The sequence below is a fragment of the Cyprinodon tularosa genome, unplaced genomic scaffold (assembly GCF_016077235.1).
Source record: "Cyprinodon tularosa strain WSP-4 unplaced genomic scaffold, ASM1607723v1 ctg56, whole genome shotgun sequence".
Taxonomy (NCBI): domain Eukaryota; kingdom Metazoa; phylum Chordata; class Actinopteri; order Cyprinodontiformes; family Cyprinodontidae; genus Cyprinodon; species Cyprinodon tularosa.
The window spans coordinates 1207305-1224354 of record NW_024039296.1 but is presented as its reverse complement, the minus strand read 5'-3'; the positions used below and the strand labels follow the sequence as shown (position 1 = coordinate 1224354).

The window sequence follows — 17050 nt, the reverse complement described above, 5'->3', positions numbered from 1 at the left end:
AATAAATAATAGACTTCAGCATAAGGTGGTCTTACAAATGATTCTCTTCAGGGTCTAAATAACTTCCCATAGTACCTGTTGTATTTATATTATGTATAAATAAATTAAACAGGCTTCTATCAGAATCCATCCACTACTTTGGGTTGTTTCAAGGCATACAATTTTAATTAAAGTTTAAGATTCTAACTTGAGAAAAAAAAATGTCCAAAGATATGAGTACTTTTACAAGGCACTATACCTGTGTTACTACTCTTAGCCCTCTTACAATCCAATAATGTGCTAACTTACTGATAAAGGATGTGTGCATATAGTGAAATATCCATTGTATTGCTAATTAAAAATGGAAAGCTATGAAATGTTTTAGATTTGAAGCATATACCAAGTTAAAACATTGTGTGAAGTAATATGCTCAAAGCGCATACATTATTGCCACATATATATAGTGAACATTTGCATATTATTTGTGCAGATCTCAACAGCTGTATTGCATGAGCTACGTGTCTACTCAGCTAGAGGGATTAGGGGACAAAGTCCTAGTATGTGTTCTAAAGAAATTTCTTTCCATATTGGAGTCTGTAGGGGATATGGAGGTGTCTTTCATTTTTTTATTTTAAAAATCTTAACATGTTTCTTCACCTTGTGCCTTTTTTAATTATAGGTGTTTACCCTGCTCTTTAGCACCCTGTTTTATAATTTATCGCTGCTGGTTTCATTGGTGGGTGAAAGCTGAGCAAGGTCATCCTGAGGCATGAAGATGACATCATTTCCTTCAACAAATCACATATTTTGTCATCCAGAAATGTTTTTTTTTTCATATGCCATTATCATTTTCTTGCATTCTGCTGCCCAGGACACCAGTCACATGAATTGATATGAGTAGAAGGAGATGAGAAATAGGGGATTGTTGCATTTGTGATCACACAGTTCTGAAGTACACTCAACAAAAATATGAAAGCAACAAATTTGGATTTGCTCCCATTTTTTATGAGAAGAACTCAAAGATCTAAAACTTTTTCCACATACACAATATAACCATTTACTTCAAATATTGTTCACAAAGCAGTCTAAATCTATGATAGTGAGCACTTCTCTTTTGCTGAGATAATCAATCCCACCTCGCAGGTGTGCCATATCAAGATGCTGATTAGACACCATGAATAGTGCACAGCTGTGCCTTAAGGGCTGGTTATACTCCTGCAGCAGTGTGTCGCAGTGAGCTTATCGCAGGTATGACGCAGATATTTTTGATTTATGTCCAATTTTGAAGGATGGTCTTATGTCATTCCACGGCACAACACAAGAGGGACAATCACAAACTAGCTGTGGGTCTAGATACGGCCAAGGCAGTGAGGAAGTGGAAAAATACAAGAGGTAAGTTTGTGCAACAATGGAGGGACATGAGGGTGAAAAAGAGCGGGGATCCAGGTCTCAGCATTCTTGCGCACCTTGCTCTTCTAGCAAGTCGATCTTCACGAGTCGTATTCCACAATGGCGGTCATATAACCTGAACAAGCCAGTAAGATACCAAACAGGAAATATGCATATTTGTGAGGGGATGTAGATTTGACCAATCAGAGGCCTCATGTCTGCGACACTGTCTGCAGTCACCTACAATTTCGGAGAGGTGCACCAGAGTGTCTGTGGAAGGGGCGGGGGCATATCTGCGTTAACTGCAACACACGCAGATGACCTGGTTTCTGAGTATAAATCAGCCTTTAGACTGCCCATAATAAAAGGCCAATCTGAAAGGTACAGTTTTATTTTATTGGTGGGAAGTGCAACACGTCTCCTTCACATAGGGTTGAACAGGATGCCAAAAGGCCTGTGGAATGTTGGTTCACTCCTCTTCAATGGCTGTGTGAAGTTGCTGGATATTGGCAGGAACTGGTACACGCTGTCGAATATGCCAATTCAGAACATCCTAAACAAGCACAATGGGTAACATCTCCGGTGAGTATGCCGGTCATTTAAGAACTGGGACATTTTCAGCTTTCAAGAATTGTGTACAGATCCTTGGAAGACGGGGCCGTGCAATATCCTGCTGCATCAAGAGGGGATGTTTTTGGATGTATTGCACAACAATGGGCCTCAGGATCTCGTCACGGTATCTCTGTGCATTCAAAATTCCATCAATAAAATGCACCTGTGTTTTTCATTCATAACAGATGCCTGGGCATACCATAACCCCATCACCACCATGGGACACTCAATCCACAACATTGACATCAGAAAACCACTCATCCACACAAGGCAACACACGCTGTCTGCCATCTACCCTGAACAGTGTAAACCAGGATTCATCTGTGAAGAGAACACCTCTCCAACGTTCCAGACACCAGTGAATGTGAGCATTTGCCGGCTCAAGTATGTTATGACGATGAACTGGAGTCAGACGGAGACCCCGATGAGGGCGACAAGCATGCAGATGAGCTTCCCTGAGACGGTTTCTGACAGATTGTGCAGAAATTTGTTGGTTATGTAAACCAATTGTTTCTGCAGCTGTCCAAGTGGCTGGTCTCAGACAATCTTGGAGGTTGAACATGCTGGGTGTAGAGGTCGTGGGCTGGTGTGGTTACACGTGGTCTGCAATTGTGAGACTGGTTGGTTGTACTGGCAAATTCTCTGAAATGCCTTTGGAGATGACTTAAGGTAGAGAAATGAACATTCAATACACAAGCAACAGCTCTGGTTGACATTCCTGCTGTCAGCATGCCAATTGCATGCTCCATCATCCATGGCGACATCTGTGGCATTGTGCTGTGTGACAAAACTGTACCTTTAATTGTGGTCTTTTATTGTGGGCACTCTAAGGCGCACCTCTGCACTAATCATGGTGATATAGATGGATTATCTCAGCAAAGGAGAAGTACTAACTATCACAGATTTAGACTGGTTTGTTAACAATATTTGAGGGAAATTGTAAATTTGTGTATGTGGAAAAAGTTTTAAATCTTTGAGTTAACCTCATAAAAAAAGAGAGCAAAACCAAAAGTGTGGCGTTTATACTTTTGTTGAGTGTATGGTGTACTTTTCAACATTCTCCAGCAGCAATGAGCTCCCCAGGTCTTTCTCCCAACCGGCCTCTCCTATTTTCTTCATCCTCTTCTTCTTCAAAAAGGGTGTGATGAATATTCCGAAGCTTGCTTGTGGGGACTTTGGTCAGGAGAGGTGGCTCAGTGTTGTCAGCTGGAGCAAGAGGCTCCATAAGTGCAGGGGATGACTTGGGACTGAGTGCGTCTTCACTAGAGGGAGGGTTGGGGCTCACTCCATTCACATATGTAGTGGAGGGCAGAGTTACTGTAGAAAAGGCAGCAGTGGTTGATACTGGGGAACTAATCTTAGGCTCTGAAAAGATAAAAGTCATGAGTTGAACTTCACATTCAGAATGTTCTAATAAATGTTAATCCAGTATCAGCACCAACCTATTGTAGGGCATACCTGTCATGGCACAGGAGACATGAACAATAGTGTGAGTGCCTTCTAGGTAAACAGTATCCATGTTGTGTTCTGATGGTAGTGGTTCAACGGTTGAGACCTCCACCTTTGGCTTGCGGCTTGTCAGCATGTACGGGTGGATATCCAGAGACAGGTTTCGTGCATGTTTCTTCTCCATTCCACTGATGTCTGTAGATTAGAAAAAAAGCTGTCTGGTTTAAAAAGAATCTGAATGTCACTGGTGAAAATGTACCATAAGGTAGACCTGGGGACCTCTAGGATGTCATTCCTTAGTACAAATATCAAACAAGAGGTCATGGAATTTTATTCATTTATTTTTTACTTCTGTTACTGATTAAAACTGTAAGTTATGACAAAATAAGTTTAGGTTCTCATCCTGTGTTAATTTTTACATTTTTAAATGTACTTTAAAATTCTTGCTCAGATTTTAGTAATATTAAGAACTTATTTAGTGACTTATGAAGATCAGCAACCTTAGTTGAATCCCATTATAAGTATATCTAAGGTAATAGAGCCTTATGAAAATTGGAAGTCATGGATAACTAATGAAAAGTGCTAAACTTGTCCATTTAAAGAGGCATTCCGAGGTTTTCTAATAATACTGCCCCCTTAAGCCAAAACACAGGTCTGCAGCACTCTGCTGTTTGTTCTCATAGCTCGTGCTCGTACTTGACAAGGTTTTTTTTTTTAACCTACATTGACTTGCCTTTGGTGTCTGAGGAGAACTGAGTCATTTCTGGGTATCCACAAAATCCATCTCCAATTTAACGCTTAGATTGTTTGCAAGGTCTAACCGATTGAACAGCTTTAAGTTACAGCTGCTGAATAGCGCGGGAACTTTCGACCTGAAGTAAATTCAGGAATATATGCTACAAGCTAACAGATGCAGGTGGACACCTCAGACACTTAACAACTGAGGTGTCCACCTGCTCATCAAATAATGTTTAAGTAGTAAAGGGTCAAATATAAAGTCTGTTTATAACATATTTTTTTATTAAAAACTTACATAATGTCTTTTTAAAGGTAAAAAAATGCTTGGAAAATTTGTGGGTTTTCCCCAATTAAATTATCATTTTTAAAATTTTGAATGGATATTATACTACTGCAAATAAGCGTGATATGTTTTTGGTATAGGCTTGTTGCATATCTATATCAGAGATTCAGATAATTGTGGAGAACCATAAATTTGCTCTTGTCATGTCATAGACAGAAGACAGAATACCTTTAGTTGAAGGATGCTGTGTGCTTTTACTGTCCAGCAGTGGTGCAATGAGGCTGTCTGCCATGTTTTTCCGTCTGAGTGGTTTGGGCTTTTCAGGCTTAGTGTTATTCTCCAAGCGGGTCATGGTAAGCGGCTCCTTGATTAGCAGACAGAGAAGAGGTGAATTTTTTATTGTTTAAATAGCTCCCATTTCAAGAGCCAAAAACAACAGTTAGGAACCTCAGGCACATTTCATAAGTTTTTAATGGACTCTAAATCAAAGGTTTCCTGAGCTGAGAGCATGTTGATCTATATTGTTCTGTAAAATAGTTTCAATGATACATCTTCATTCGTTTTCAATAGTAGCTGCATTTATGCCCAATTGGAATGTTGGTATGGTGATGTTCAATGAATTCTGAAATACAAGAAAAATGTGAGCTGTGTTCAGCAGTGACTGCCTTACCTTAAATGGCTGAGGAAGAGGGTTTGAGCTTGGTATCCATTTGATCTTCTTTCGGGGACGTTTGATGACCAGCGGTTCCCCAGCTATCTCTCCTACCCCAATATCTGAAGGGTCCATGTTGGGATCAATGGTCTGTATCCCAGATTCCCTCACAGTAGGTGTGACGTCATGGTTGGACTGTGCAAGTGCAGCCAACAGTTGCCTGACCACATTGTCATACATGAGATCACTCTCATTAGTTATGAAGTCCAGCCGGTTGAGAGACTTAATGTGGTCCCTGTTCTCATTACAAAACATGGCCAGAATGTTGATGTCACAGAACGGAGACTTCTGCCATCGTCGCTTTGTCTTGATCCCGACTTTATTAAGTTTGTCAAAAACAAAATTAGACTTGCGCACCACAAACAAATGCAACAAATTTAGCAGGATGATGAAGTTCATAGTACATAGCAGGGCTAAGTCTACCACAGCCATGATACGTTGCAGCTGCACAGCAGGGAGCTTGCAGTTGACATTAAGCTTTAACTCTGGGTAGCTGCTGATGTCTGGGGGCTGGCCTAGTGCACAAGTAAACTCATTCTGCCTTTGCCGTGCATAGTATGCACTCAGGTAGGAAATGGGAATAGAGCTGAGGCACATGATAGCTAGATGGCGAGCTAGGTAAATCTTAGCCAAAAAGTTACTTTCGCCTCGTCTCTCAAGGTATTTTTCAAAAAGATTTTGCTCTGGACTTTTCTCCTTCTCTGCATTTTCTATAATCTCTCTCCTTTCCCGTTCAGTTATACCAGGGCCTTTGGACTGAATCTGCTTCTCAATCTTGGGGGCTCTGCCTTCAGCAGCTCTGTGGTAGCAGTTATCAATCTCTTGAAGCAGGAAATTGAGCTCTGAAGTTAGCCGCGTAGACGCAAGGAACTCCCAACCTAAGGCAGGAATGTACATGATCCCAGCAAAGGCAAGGAGGGCATAGGGCAGGAATTTATGTTCAAACAGGTCCACTCCAAGATTAGCATCACAAAGCTCTGTCCAGCAGTAGCCCCTCGCATAAAGTGCCTGGTCTCGGGTGAAGTTGTGCGGTGTGTAACAGTATATAGATTCCTCTGAAAAAAGAAAAGAAATATTTGGGTCAATATATATTTTCTGATTTATTATGATACTTAAATGTTTGAGCTGAAACAGTAAAGTACCAATATCATGCTATAGTGTACATCAAAGTCTGTATAAAGTAATATAACCACTGGAAAAATATTGCATATGGATAACACAAATGTTTAAAGTGCCTGTCTTTTATTTAGTTCTACTCTGAAATCCACATTTTCTTGAAGGAATTGTTTCGATTTTTATGAAAATGACAAATTGCTATTTTCTCTAATCATATTATAGCTCTGAGCATTTTTGTGTCATTCATCTGCTGAATACTAAAACCTTAACCAGAGACATTCTGCGTTTTGATATAATATCTATCTTTCATGTTCAAAAAGAGAACCTAAGAAGTATGGTCTGCCAAACATTTTCTCTGCCCATGTTAACAATACATTGGAATTCAATGTTTAATTTGGTCTCTGTTTATCTTTGTGACATTTAAGATTTTTTTTAATGAAATTGCTTTTTTTTGTCTCTAACTCTAACATACCGTCAATCCTTAGACTGTCTGAACTCCCACATTGTTCTGCTGCTTCATTTTCATTCCCAGCTGAATAAACACTGCAGCTGAGAGCCTGACTCAGCATCAAGCTAGCATTTGCATCAGTCATTGATTTTAAACTGTATTTTGGCCAAACTCCTTCTTAAACCTACTTTCAACAAAATATTACATTTTTTGCATCATCAAAACTATATTTTGTTTGAATTTTCTCAGAAACAAACTGGTCATGTAAACATCACCTTAAATACAGTCAAACACTCTGAAACAATGTTATATTTTACCATAACCATTATGATACAACCAATTTTATGCTGCAACCAATTTTATATGAAGTGATGTTAGACCAACACAAAATAGTATGTGGCTGCTACTATAATGCATCAGTCTGTCATGGTGAAGAGAGAGCTGAGAAAAAAGGCAAAACTTTTCTACGTCCCTACCCTCTGGATCATGACCAAAAGAACGAGATCCTGGATATAAGTGGCCGAAAATAGCTTTCTCAGCAGGGTGGCTGGGCTCTCCCTTGGAAATAAGGTGAGTAGGTTGGTCATTTGGGGGAGGCTTGGAGTAGAGCTGCTTCTCCTTCTCATCGAAAGGAGTCAGCTGAGGTGGCATGGACATCTTTTTCGGGAAGCCCCCTGTATGCCCCCCTTATGAGCTGTTTCAGGCATGTCCCACCGGGAGGAGGCCCAGGGGACGACCCAGGACACCCAGGACAAGAGAGTCTCTCAGCTTGCCTGGGAGAACCTCAGGCTTCCCCCAGCAGAGCTGGACAAGCTGTCTGTAGAGAGGGAAGTCTGGTAGTGTCTGCTGAGACTGCTGCACCTGAGCCCATCCATCCATTTTCCGTCACGCTTATCCCGGGTGAAGTCGCAAGGGGTGCTGGTGCGTATCTCCAGCTGTCAATGGGCAAGAGGCGGGGTACACCTTGGACAGGTCATCAGTCTATCGTAGGGCAACCCATTCCCAGATAAATCGGAAGACAACGAGAAGAGATAGCTGTTCTATAAAGTCCTTGCAGGTTTGTTAGAAAGCATTAGTGAACAAAAAGAATCAAGAAAATCATGGAACAATGCATACAGATAAATCAAAATGATGTTAGCTCAAAACAGCTTTAGGTTATAAAACAATTCTACATGCTTCAATATCTGGTGTTGTAGGCTACAGTTCAATCAATATAAAAAATAGAAATACACTGGAAACAACTGCAAACCCACAAAGACATGATTGTTAATGTAAAATGACAGGCTGGGTAAGGACAGTACTAATCAATGAAGCAGCCAAGAGGCCCATGGTTAAAACAAAGTCTTGAGCAGTTAATTTGTAGTTTGTTGCAAGTATTGTAGAGGGCAGAGATAACATGTGTACAAAGGTGGTCTAATGAGAGCAAAACTAGACATTATGTAGGTACAGTACTCAAAATGCTATGTGTGTTGGAAAACTTAATAGAATACAGACCCCTATAAAATATCCCCAAGGTTCAACAATGTGTATTAAGAATTATGCTGTGTCATGTTTATCCCATATGCAGAGAATGACTAAGAAAAGAACAGAGGTTTTAATAAAATATAATAAATCTTATAGGGAATCCCACAGGTAAAAAAGAACATGGGACATAGCAGAGCAACTACAGAACCCAGCAAGAGTAAAATACAAAACAAATGAGCTAACTGGAACAGCTTTAGAAGAATTAAAGCAGGAATACTGAGAGAGCGGGAGTAATTGGCAGATAGGGAGCTATACTAAAATCCAAGAGGTTCTTTAAACCAAAAGGGAAAATCCTGAGATTAGAATAAAAGAATATAAATCAATTTATATATGAAAGAACACAAAATATATTAAAACAGTAATGAAAGTATTTAACAACTAAATATACAATAATATGTTTTCTAACCACATACTCAAAGGGGAACACAAGAGAAAACCAAAAGAAACACCTACGTATTAAGAAATGCTGTGGGGAGGCTCTCCAGAGAAAGCAGAGGGAGCTAACTAAAAGACAATGCTGGAAGAAAAACTATCAATCATAGGCAGCAAGAAGACATGAGAATGGAGGGGATATTTAACTCTTCACAAACATCCAGAGCAGCAATTGAATATTTTAGATGAACACATATTAATTTCATGTATCTATTATGATTATGAATGGATAATAATTTATTAATAAATAATCTATGAATTTATGAATAATAACAACAACAACAATAATAATATTTTTACAACATATTAATTAAGCTTGAGCTCTCTGCAAAGATAAATGACCAGATATCAGTGGTATGATATTAAATACTGTAGGCAACATTTTACACATGCCCTGCGGCCAGGGCCGTTGGAAGTACTTTTGAACAAGGGGTGCTGTGATTTTTTTATTTTTTATTTTTTTAGAAAATGAACCTATAGGCCTATTTAAAATAAAATTAAAATAAATAAGTAAATAGATTGAGATTCACTACTTTATTGTCATATAAACTTCGGTGCACGCCACCAGGGTCTGTAACACACAGACCTCATCAGTTCTCAGGTGAATGTATAAGTTATTAATTCAACTTCACAATAACATTATAACAATGTAGATTTGGTCAGCTGGCATGAGCCCGAGTCACTGTGTTTATGTCACACAAACGCAAACCCAAAGGAAATAATTATATTATTATACTATTTAAACGTTGTTGAACAGTTCTCCATTACACAAAGAACACAAGACCAAAATAAAACTCTAAAATACTATGGATACTTTAAACTGCATGAATAGTGCGAATTGAGCCACAGTCAGGGCTACAGGCAGGGTGCCCTGCTCTTTTACAGGTGTCCAAATGTTGAGGTCGTAGAGAGAAAGTCATTCATAAGCGACAAATCCGAAATGCGTTTCTGTGCTATATTTCCTCCTCGTTTCTATGTAAATTTACTAGTCTGCTGCTGCAAGCAGGATACCACGCTCTAGCTACACATATAATAGTAAAATAAATAAGGCAAAAATCATTTCCCAAAATATTCTTAAGAAATGTATAAATTGTGCAAAGTATTTTTAAAACATTTTCTTTAAATCTCCCTCTCTCCACTAGGGGATTGTGCAGCACCCTCAGTACCCCCACTTCCCGTGGCCATGCTTGCATTTACAATGTAATTGTAGAAAAAGTGGTCATGCACACCTATGGATTCTAAATAGGTTTCTTCTTAAGGCATCTGGTTGTGCTAATTGTATTGTGGAGTATCTGTGTAAAGGGGCTTGAAAATTACCCAAAATTCTTGTATATCTTTTTGACTTTGAAATATGTCCCTTCTTCTTTACAACTATGAACTGTTTTGAGTCGGTCTATTACCTAAAACCCTGTCAAATTAAATTAAATTTTGTGGTTGTAACATGACAAAATATCAGACTTTCTTTCAATGCTTTGTGAGACATTGTATGTAAACTCAGACATGTTCTTGTGAACTGTCAAAAAGAGTATGTTAAAAAAGAAAAACTTTTGTTGTCACTTTAACACATACCCCCTCTAGTGGCTGAGCCACCCACCTGCAAAGTTTCTTGTGAAGACAAGTGTGACCAACAGGATGGGGATGATGACTGTCCCTATAGTAACAACCCGATCAAATGGCAGCTCCAGTTTGAGCTGCACCATGAGGCCAGCCAGTGCCCCACCCTTCTCATCCTGAGAGGAGCCTGGCATGATAAGCTCCTTCAGCTTTTCGCCAGCAAGTAGCGCTGTGGCCATGTCTAAGTTCTGATCAAGGATATTCTGCATGCGGAAACAGAAGGATGTTCTCTACAAATCCTCTCCGGCAAATGAGGCAAGACCCGACGCTCCCTCTTGTGTTTAGATACTTGCCAAGATGCTGTAAAGCAAACATACACACAGAAATGTGTGGCTACTGTAAGCCCACGTCAGCATATGTGAGAAAGTGGTAGTTCCTAGAGGTATGGTGACGTTCAAACTTTGCTCAGCAGTTGCATGTTGTTCAACTTTTGTAAAACAACCAACATAAGGGTTAGAAGCACTTCTCTCAATCAGCGTCCACCAGGTACATCCCTTTGTTTTGTCCCATCTCCACAGAGTCTGGCTGCAGTCCACAAGCTCTTTATGTGACAGGTTGAGAAATAACCTGAGTTTAGGAAGAGCTCTTGTGCCTCAAAGGAACAGTAATCACAGGCTGAAGGGTGGTTAGGTGATCATTGGAAAGAGGAAGCTATCCCAGTCCTTTCCTACAAGACAAATAAGAAGTTAGGTGTAAAAGTTAGTTGTTGTTTTTTTTCAAATTAAATTATACAGAAATAAAGAATGTTGCTATTATTTTAATGCTGCTCTTAATCAAAGTAAATTTTTAGGAAAATATTATATTTCAGAGTCTAAAACGATATGTTTCGATTAAGAACAGGTAATTCCAATACATTTTCCAGACAACATACCTAAGTATGGAAACGTTTTTTATGTTACTAGAGACTTTAACACTTTGTATTCCGGGTTCATATAGTACATATGACAGACTCTCTAAAAACTAGTGCATAATGGTAAAGCGGAACGAAACAGTGTTGAGAAATATTTTAGTAATGTGTTTTTAAGTGTGTATCTATTTTAAGCCCTAGAGAAAAGATATTTGTTCATTATTTTTAACACAATTGCTTAAGCTCACTAAGGCTGGGTGGAGAGTGTCTGCGAACTTCAATTTTCAACACTTTGATGATACAGAGTGTTAGTTTCCCACAGCATTTTGCTGCATCTCCATAAAGACCAGATCCAAAGAGCTATGAATAATGGATGACCTGACGATTGATTTTTCGAACTTAGCTGTGAAACAATAATGTTTTGGTTGTTTTTTGTAAGAAATCCTATCTTATCTAATCCTACCTATTGTATCCTTGTATCTTTGTCAAATTCAAGCATACCCCCCCCCCCCCCTAAAATAAAAAACAACCTTTTTTTTAATGAACAGAGGAAAAGACAAATATAAAACTGATTCAAACTGAAATCGACACCAAAATGTCAAATATTTTTATCTTGAACATGCTATCAGAATTATTTCTCTACTCTTCAATGAAGATTAGACAATGGATGCGGTAAGAATGCACAGTAAATTCCACACTCTTAAATATGCAGCGACCAAGTACATTGACTCCTTTAGAGTTATTAAAACAACAACTGAAGTAAAATATACGCTATGTAGAGTTCTAATTTAACACTAATTCTGAATGGGACCAAATGCATTCTTAAAATGTTACTTTAACACTGCAAAATGTACTGTGTGCTTACTAAAAAACCCTTAAAGTGATCCAAGATGTTTAGTGTCCGCCTACATTTTTTCTCATGTATGCAATTGTAAATGTTTAAACTAATGCACGTCAAGAGCCATAATTGTCTGCAGGATCACTTGCTGCAGCAGGGTTGGTTAACATAAAAGTTATGAGAAGCTCCTTTGTAGGGAAATTGAATGCATCACCATTTTACCATTAACTAATCGTACCTTTATATGTATGGCTGGGTATTTTGGCCAAAGTCCTGAATCGATTCGATTTTGATTCATACGTTCTAAATTATTCCTTTCGATTCGATCATTCGATTAATTTCGGTTCAACTGTGTTTCAAAATACTCATGTAATTAATTTTTTCCTGTCATATTAAACACAAAATTCAAACTTGTAAATCAGACAGTTAAAACTTGAGATGTGAAAAAACACAGTCTCAAAAGTGCAAACTTGTTTGTGAAAAAGTGAAGCCTCTCGAGCAAGCAGACGTGACACGGTAGGGACACAGCAGACATGCATGAGCTGCATTATCTTCACTGCACAAAGCATATTTGCAGCGTTGTCTGTAACAACTACAGGGTGTTTGCTGGTCAGCCCCCATTAATGTCTTTAGTCAACCTATTGGCTATACTTGCAGCTGACTGGATTGAAGTCATCTTGATGGTCTGTAGCACAAGATGAGAGGCGCCACTCATTATCAATGTAGGGGGAAGTCACCTTAATGTTACATATCCAGCACATTATCTTTAGCTGTTTTAAACCCAAAATGGTTCCAGACATCAGACTTCGGTTGGGACAGCTTGCTGAGCGGTGTGTTACTTGGGTCGGCATTTACACCTGCTTGCTCATTTGAATGTGAACGTCACGCATGTCACTATTAAACTAATCGATCTCATTCCCTACACATCGATTTTGCAAAAATGTAAAGGAATATATTTAAAATCGATTAAATCAATTTTTTCACCCAGCCCTATATGCCATTGCTTCTTCTTTTTATTAACAGTTGCATATCTGAATCTCTCCTTCTCGCTCTTATAAAATTACAGCTCTTCCACAAAAATCCTCTAATAGCACACACTGGTATATCCTGGAATATCCTCCTAAGATCCTAGATCAAAGAATATTAAGTAGCGGTTTCACTAGTGCAAAGAGCAATTAGTGTGCTCCTCTGTAGCCTAATAGTGAGCAGAAGAATCCTTAGAAGCATTATCAAGGGCCAATTATTTGATGTTAATGCTGACAAAGGATAATTACTGTTCCTTAAGGAGAGCATGAGATTTCCCTTTGGGGATAACAGCCTTCCACTTTAACCCCCCACATGAATTTTAGTTTCACCTGCATCCTGCAAGACTATGACAATAATCAGAGAAGATGAAAAGTTTGCATAATTTATATTTAAAGGAGCAGAAAGACATTTAAGGAGGTGTCTGTTTGCCACTGGCACGGCTCCAGCCCAACAGATTGTGCACCTCAGGTGGGCAATGTTACCAGTGTTTACATAGGGAATCCCACTTTTTTTGGCTACTACGACATCCCCGCTTGGCGGTTTGACTAGTGCAGCTGTCTGTGAAAGGAGGCTAAGTTAGACTTCAGGACAATAGCTCAGAGAGGGGAGCTCTTTCCGTTTCTCCATTAATTATTGATTGGATGACGAAATTACATGGAAGAACTTCTAAGGTGGGATGAGGGCATCTGGTTAGGATGTCTAAATGTCAAGCCGAGATAACTAAATCAGCATGGTCACACTTTCCACAATTTTAGCGTGAGTAAGTGTTTAAAGTGAACAAATAAGGTTTTTTTGTTTTTCTCATAAAAAAAGATCATCATGTCCTTGTTAGCACAGCAGGCTGGGATCCTAACTGCTGTTTCCAAAAGGGGTCCATTAGTCCAGGGCATCACCTCTGCCGAGACATTGCATTGCAGTTAATTACATTTGCCTGTAGATGACGAGCTGCTTCAGCACCTGAGCAATGGACAGCTCCCGCACGACCAGGGATAAGGCTGCTGAACGTCAAATACATGGATTTGATTTGTATGCTGAAATGTTTATGCGTGTGCTTTGAGTGTGCGTGAGACGAGACCAAACCGCAGCTGCTCTGGAGCGAACTACTGCTATTTGCAGGCGGCGAGAATGAGAGAGATAAGAATTTGAAAATAACTCACCGAATCCAGCTGTGTCTTCCCGGCGCGGTAAGAGTTAATCTGCAGTGCGGGCGAGACGCTACAGCTTGTATCCGAGCGCACCGGTTTGTTCCGCCTTTTCTCCCCCTCCACCCTCCCCCGGTGACTCCAGCCTTCTTCCCCAATCCACCCCCTCCCTCCCTGTATTTGACTCATCCTCAAAAACAAATTCTGCGGATCTTTGTTTCCGCTCTCTGAGTGTTTGAAGTGGAATTACAGACGCGCAGTGGTTTGTTGGCGAGACAAAAAAACGGGAAATGAGCTACATCCTGTAACAAATGAATATGCCTATACAAACATTGAGATTGAAATACAAAATAAGCAGCTTTCTGGGACAATCTTCTACTCAACATGATAATTTAGCACCCCAATTGTCACATTATTGACTCCAAATATCGATTATACGCCTTGCAGACCGGCTGTACGGCCCAACTCCTGTTTGCTCGGTCCATAGCTGCGTGACAATGACTGCGTTTTCTTGCCTACTTATAGGTTTATCCCGCATGTCCATCATCTGAGAATGAGACTGACCGCAAGACACATGCAAACGACGACAGGGAAAGATGCTTGTCATTCAAACCTTCCGAGTGTGGCCAGCAGCTTGGTTCTTTGCCTTTCTGTCTGTGGATGAGGCATTATCAAGAGGTTTCCTAAACCTCCTGTTTCGAGGAAGGTTTATGAGATTAAAAAAAGTGAATTGTTTGGACTGCAATGTTATCAGAAACTTAGTCTCATCATGTAAGTAATAATAATTTGGGGGGTTTTAAGACGGCTTTTAACTAATCTAAGGTGATTTGATAACACAACAAGCAAGTTTAGGACATTTTAATACTGAAACCTAAATCTTAAGAATGAAACATTCTTCAGATTCTGGTAAGGAAAAGATTACTATAGAGCCCTTGAAGGGACATGGAGGGGAATAAATAACTTTTGCAAGATCCTGCAATACTTTTGCGAGATCCAGCAATACCTTTGCGAGATCTTGCAAAGGTATTGCGGGATCTCGCAAAAGTTTATTTTTTCCTCCATGTCCCTTTAGGGGCTCCATAGATTACAACATCCCTGCATTTATTCCCAAATTTAATAAATAAAATGAAACAACACAACGGTTTTCTACTTCATATCAGAGGACGTCATTACTCAGCAATTTTCAGCAATACCCTAGATTTTTGTGCTTCTGACTCTTAAAGTAACGCCATAGTAATATCAAAAGCTTACGATTCTGTTTAGGCATTTAAAGAGGTCTTTCATGTATTTCAGCTACTCCACTCTCTAGAACATTATATGAAGTTTAGGCAGAAGTTCAACTGAAACTAAATTACTTACCCTCATCCATCAGAGGCTCATCATCCTCCATCGCAAGCCAATCAGTTTTTAACCGCACCACCAAGAAGCCCAATCAGCAATCAGAAAATACCCTAGATTTTTGTGCTTCTGACTCTTAAAGTAACGCCATAGTAATATCAAAAGCTTACGATTCTGTTTAGGCATTTAAAGAGGTCTTTCATGTATTTCAGCTACTCCACTCTCTAGAACATTATATGAAGCTTAGGCAGAAGTTCAACTGAAACTAAATTACTTACCCTCATCCATCAGAGGCTCATCATCCTCCATCGCAAGCCAATCAGTTTTTAACCGCACCACCAAGAAGCCCAATCAGCAATCAGAGTTCATCTTCAAAAGACTTCAACTCCATGAATCACCCTGCTACCCAGCCAAAGGGCAAGCTGCGGTTGTGTATGTCTGATTTGGACTCAGATGACCCAGATTCAACCCACCTGAATCGTAGCTAAGCTCCATCTAGCTTTTCCATGGTGTTTCTTCAACCTCATCCCTATTAGAGTGTTATTCCTCCTGGACTCTTACTTCCTTTCCAATTTGAGCCTGGTTCTGCCAGAGGTTTCTTACAAAAGGAGAGTTTTTCCTCTCCACTGTCATTTCCTGCTTGCTCATCATGGACAGGTTCATGCAAAATCCAGTACAGCTCAAGCAGATCGTCTCACCAACCAGCAGTCTCTGGACTGAACCAACTTCATCTATCTCCACTCTACCACCAGTTTCAGGCCTGTGGGAAACATCCCTGTTCTCATACACCTGCTCATGCATGGTAAAGAAAAATTCCCGCTAATGTTTCCTGCTGAGGTCTTAGCACCAAAATCTTAAAATAATTGTATCAATAAAATTCTTCTAATTTTCCTCTGTTTCCATGTAAGTTTTTCATATTGAACTACAAGTAGAGATGAGTTAAGGCAAGAAAGTAATAGTAGTAGTTTCAAAGTAATGTCACCCTGAGATCAGGTGGCAGGATGCCTAATGTGCTTTCAGAAAACACTAAAATACTTTCAAAGGACGGAATGTTCCTGCTACATTTAATTTTGATTTAAATGCCTGCCCTATTGGAAAACACTGCTGTGAGGTTTGGAAGAAGGAAAACTCTTCTCACGTTGAAAAAACATGAAGAACTAACTAATGTTTGCCAGAAAAAAAACAGAACTTATAGAGTAATGTACACACTAGAACAGAGAATATGTTTGGCATAGAACAAAAGCTGTAGTTAAGACACAGACTCAGTCTTAGACGTGAAATAGCAAATAAAATTCACAAACGAATCCATATCAATTACCTCTCATCAATAATTATAGGCCTCACTTGTCTGTCAAATCAAAGAACACGCTGCACACTTATAAAGGAAATATTTGATTTGAGTATGTTTACAGCCTCTGAAACATTTCTGCTTACTGCTGAGATCGTTTTGCTCTTGTGTAAATGTCTGAGTGTGTCCAAGTGGGGCCTAACCATTAGTATGAAACCCCAAGCCGACTTCTGCCAGTAAGGGAATCCGCTCCTCACCACGCACTGCTTCCAAAT

At 39.6% G+C, this 17050-nt stretch overlaps 1 protein-coding gene across 4 annotated transcripts; it reads right to left on the bottom strand.

Moving 5' to 3' along the window:
* Positions 1-822: 822 nt before the first annotated feature.
* panx2 (pannexin 2) lies at positions 823-16956 on the bottom strand. Of its 4 annotated transcripts, none has more exons than XM_038305549.1 (6): positions 16922-16956; positions 10277-10963; positions 5121-6217; positions 4679-4814; positions 3439-3624; positions 823-3345 (listed from the first exon to the last, which is right to left on the bottom strand). In XM_038305549.1, the coding sequence occupies exons 2-6, from the start codon at positions 10503-10505 to the stop codon at positions 3032-3034; spliced, it is 1962 nt and encodes a 653-aa protein (XP_038161477.1). In that variant the 5' UTR covers positions 10506-10963; positions 16922-16956; the 3' UTR covers positions 823-3031. The 4 variants fall into 4 exon arrangements, with proteins under 4 accessions (XP_038161477.1, XP_038161478.1, XP_038161476.1 ...); XM_038305550.1 differs by lacking the exon at positions 16922-16956 and adding an exon at positions 15766-15956; XM_038305548.1 differs by lacking the exon at positions 16922-16956 and adding an exon at positions 15509-15593.
* Between the last annotated feature and the right edge of the window lie 94 nt (positions 16957-17050).